This window comes from Plasmodium gallinaceum, assembly GCF_900005855.1.
Source record: "Plasmodium gallinaceum strain 8A genome assembly, contig: PGAL8A_v1_152, whole genome shotgun sequence".
Taxonomy (NCBI): Eukaryota; Apicomplexa; class Aconoidasida; order Haemosporida; family Plasmodiidae; genus Plasmodium; species Plasmodium gallinaceum.
The window spans coordinates 1,057,773-1,060,314 of NW_021628316.1; the positions used below are offsets into that span (position 1 = coordinate 1,057,773).

General features: G+C 17.0%; 2 protein-coding genes across 2 annotated transcripts in view; one reads left to right on the forward strand and one right to left on the reverse strand.

Annotated features, from left to right (window-relative positions):
- PPM7 (protein phosphatase PPM7, putative) overlaps window positions 1-63 on the forward strand; it is a gene marked incomplete at both ends in the record, with an annotated part of 2,055 nt that extends 1,992 nt beyond the window's left edge. The window contains one exon of the mRNA XM_028674094.1: window positions 22-63. Coding sequence (XP_028530481.1) covers window positions 22-63 — 42 coding nt within the window. The remainder of the gene's footprint in view (window positions 1-21) is intronic.
- A 256-nt stretch (window positions 64-319) lies between these two features.
- On the reverse strand, window positions 320-2,197 carry AQP2 (aquaporin, putative; the record flags this gene model as incomplete). Its single annotated transcript, XM_028674095.1, has 1 exon — window positions 320-2,197. The coding sequence occupies one exon, from the start codon at window positions 2,195-2,197 to the stop codon at window positions 320-322; it is 1,878 nt and encodes a 625-aa protein (XP_028530482.1).
- Between the last annotated feature and the right edge of the window lie 345 nt (window positions 2,198-2,542).

Here is a 2,542-nt window from a genome sequence, read left to right on the forward strand (position 1 = left end):
TTTTCTAAATTTAATTTTTAGGATAATGTAACTGTTATTTTAATAAAATTTTTTCACAAATAAAAAAAATTTTAATTTATAAAGAAAATTATTGGTACCAATAATAATATTAAAAAATCAAATTTAAATATTCAACAATTTTTAATTATTGTAACAACAATAAAAAGGACAAAAAAAAAAAAAAAAAAAAAAAAAAAAAAGAAAAAAAAAAGAAAAGAAAAAGAAAAAGAAAAAGAAAAAAAAATGAATTAAAATAAAATAATTAAAAGTAATTTTTTCTTTATTTAAATTACAAAATATAAACAATTGGTATTAAAAATCAAAAAACATTAGGAGTTAAATAATTATGTGAATTATAATCAATATTATCGTTATATTCTATAAGATATGCATTTTGCTTAAAATTATATTTATTTATTAATGGTATTTTTTCTTTCTTTTTATTATACTTATATATATTTGTATCAATTACATTAATAATTTCTTCATCGTCATTTTTAAACAAGCCAATAAAACAAGTTGCAAATGTAGATCCAACATATGGGCCTATCCATAGTGGTAATGATTGGATATAGAATTTAATCATGTGTAATATTTTGGTTATACTTAAAAATGATGCAAATATAGAATATAAATTAAAATGGCTAGTTGATTTAAAAATTTTAAAATATATATATGTGTATAATGTGGATGTGGAAAACAATGGATTTAATGTAGTATTTGTTACAAAAACAAAAAATAATAAAGAAAAAAAAATAAATAATAAATAAAAAATATGATTCATAATGTATTTGATATATTTATTATTAATGTGAATAAATAACTTATTTTTTCCTCCATTTGTATTAAACATATCATAACCATATATATCTTCATAGGTATTAAAAGAATACGATGATGCCATTTTTTTTATTTTCTTATTAATAAAATGTGTAGATTGATTATTATTATTATTATTATTATCTTCTATAAACTTTTTTTTATATTTATATAAGCTTATTAATAGTAATGTTAATAAAAAGGTAGAAAGAAATTCACATAAAAATGTTTTCATAATTTTTTTTTTTGGTAATAAAGAATAAATAAATATACTTCCATATATATGTGCACATAAAATACTTGCTACTATTCCCCCTATATATTGAAAAGTAACATAAAGAGTTGACAATGCAAATCCATATTTTTTTGGTTCAACTAACCATAAAGCATATGTATATGCAGGATTTATATGAGCTCCTGATATTACAAATAAAACATATATTAAACAACCAAAGAAAGAATATATTGCATGATTATTATTATTTTTACTTTTTGAATTTTTTAATACTTCATATTTGTCAATATCTCCTATATTTATATTATTAATATCAGCTATTTTTATTTTGCTAAATTCATTTATATCATTTTTAAATACCACGTTTTCAACATTTTTTATAACTGGTTCTTTATTACTTACTTTTTCTTTTAAATTATTTGTTGGATTTTCTATATTTATTTTTTTATTAATGAATTTATTTTCTTGTAAGACTGGTATTTTTATATTTGTATTATTAGTTATCTCATTTTCCAATATATTTTTTTTCATTTTCTCTTTTAATTCTTCAGAGTTGTTATAATCTTCATTTATAGATTCTACATCTTTATTTTTTATATTTTCTTTTGTATCATTATTTCTTTCTTCACTTAAATATGGTTCATTTGTTTTATCTTCTTTCACAATTTTTTCTTTTATTTCTTTTTTTTCATTTTCCAACGTTTTATCAATATTTTCTAATTTTTCTTTTTGATTATTTAATTTCCTTTCATTGTTTGTATCAACACTATTTTGTATCTTTTTTTCTAGTAATATATTTTCCACATTTATCTTTTTATTTAGATCTTTTATATATCTCACATTATTAATTTCATTATCAAAAATATTATCACCCGGTATAAAAATATCGTTAGTTTTGTATGGATTTATTTGCTTCGTATTCTTAATTACATATTCTTCATTATGATTAGAATTTAGCATATAAATAGAAATGAAAAATACAAAAATAAAAGAACCAATAAATTCAAAAAAAAAATTATACTTATATTTTTTAAATGATTTTACATTTATTTCTTCAATTATATCTTTTACATAATTTTTAATGTACTTTGATATTTTCTTGAATATTCTTTTAATATAACTTCTAAATATTCTCTTTTGCATTTTCTCTTTATAAAAATATTTTTAGAAAAATTTTAAAAAATTTTTAAAAAAAATTAAGCAATAATATTTTCTTGCTCTGATGATAATTATTTTTGTTCTACATGTTAAAATAGCAATCCCCTATTTTTCAATTTTAAAAAATATATAATAAAGAATTAATTATATATTTATGCTTAATGATTTTGTAATTTATTAAAATTTAAAAACAAAACAAATGCATATAAATTAAAATCAAAAAAATAAAAAGTAACAAAAATATTTATTATAATACTGCTGCTTCTAGCAATTTAAAATATTACAAAAAAAAAAAAAAAAAAAAAAAAAAAAATTATTAAAAAAATAAAA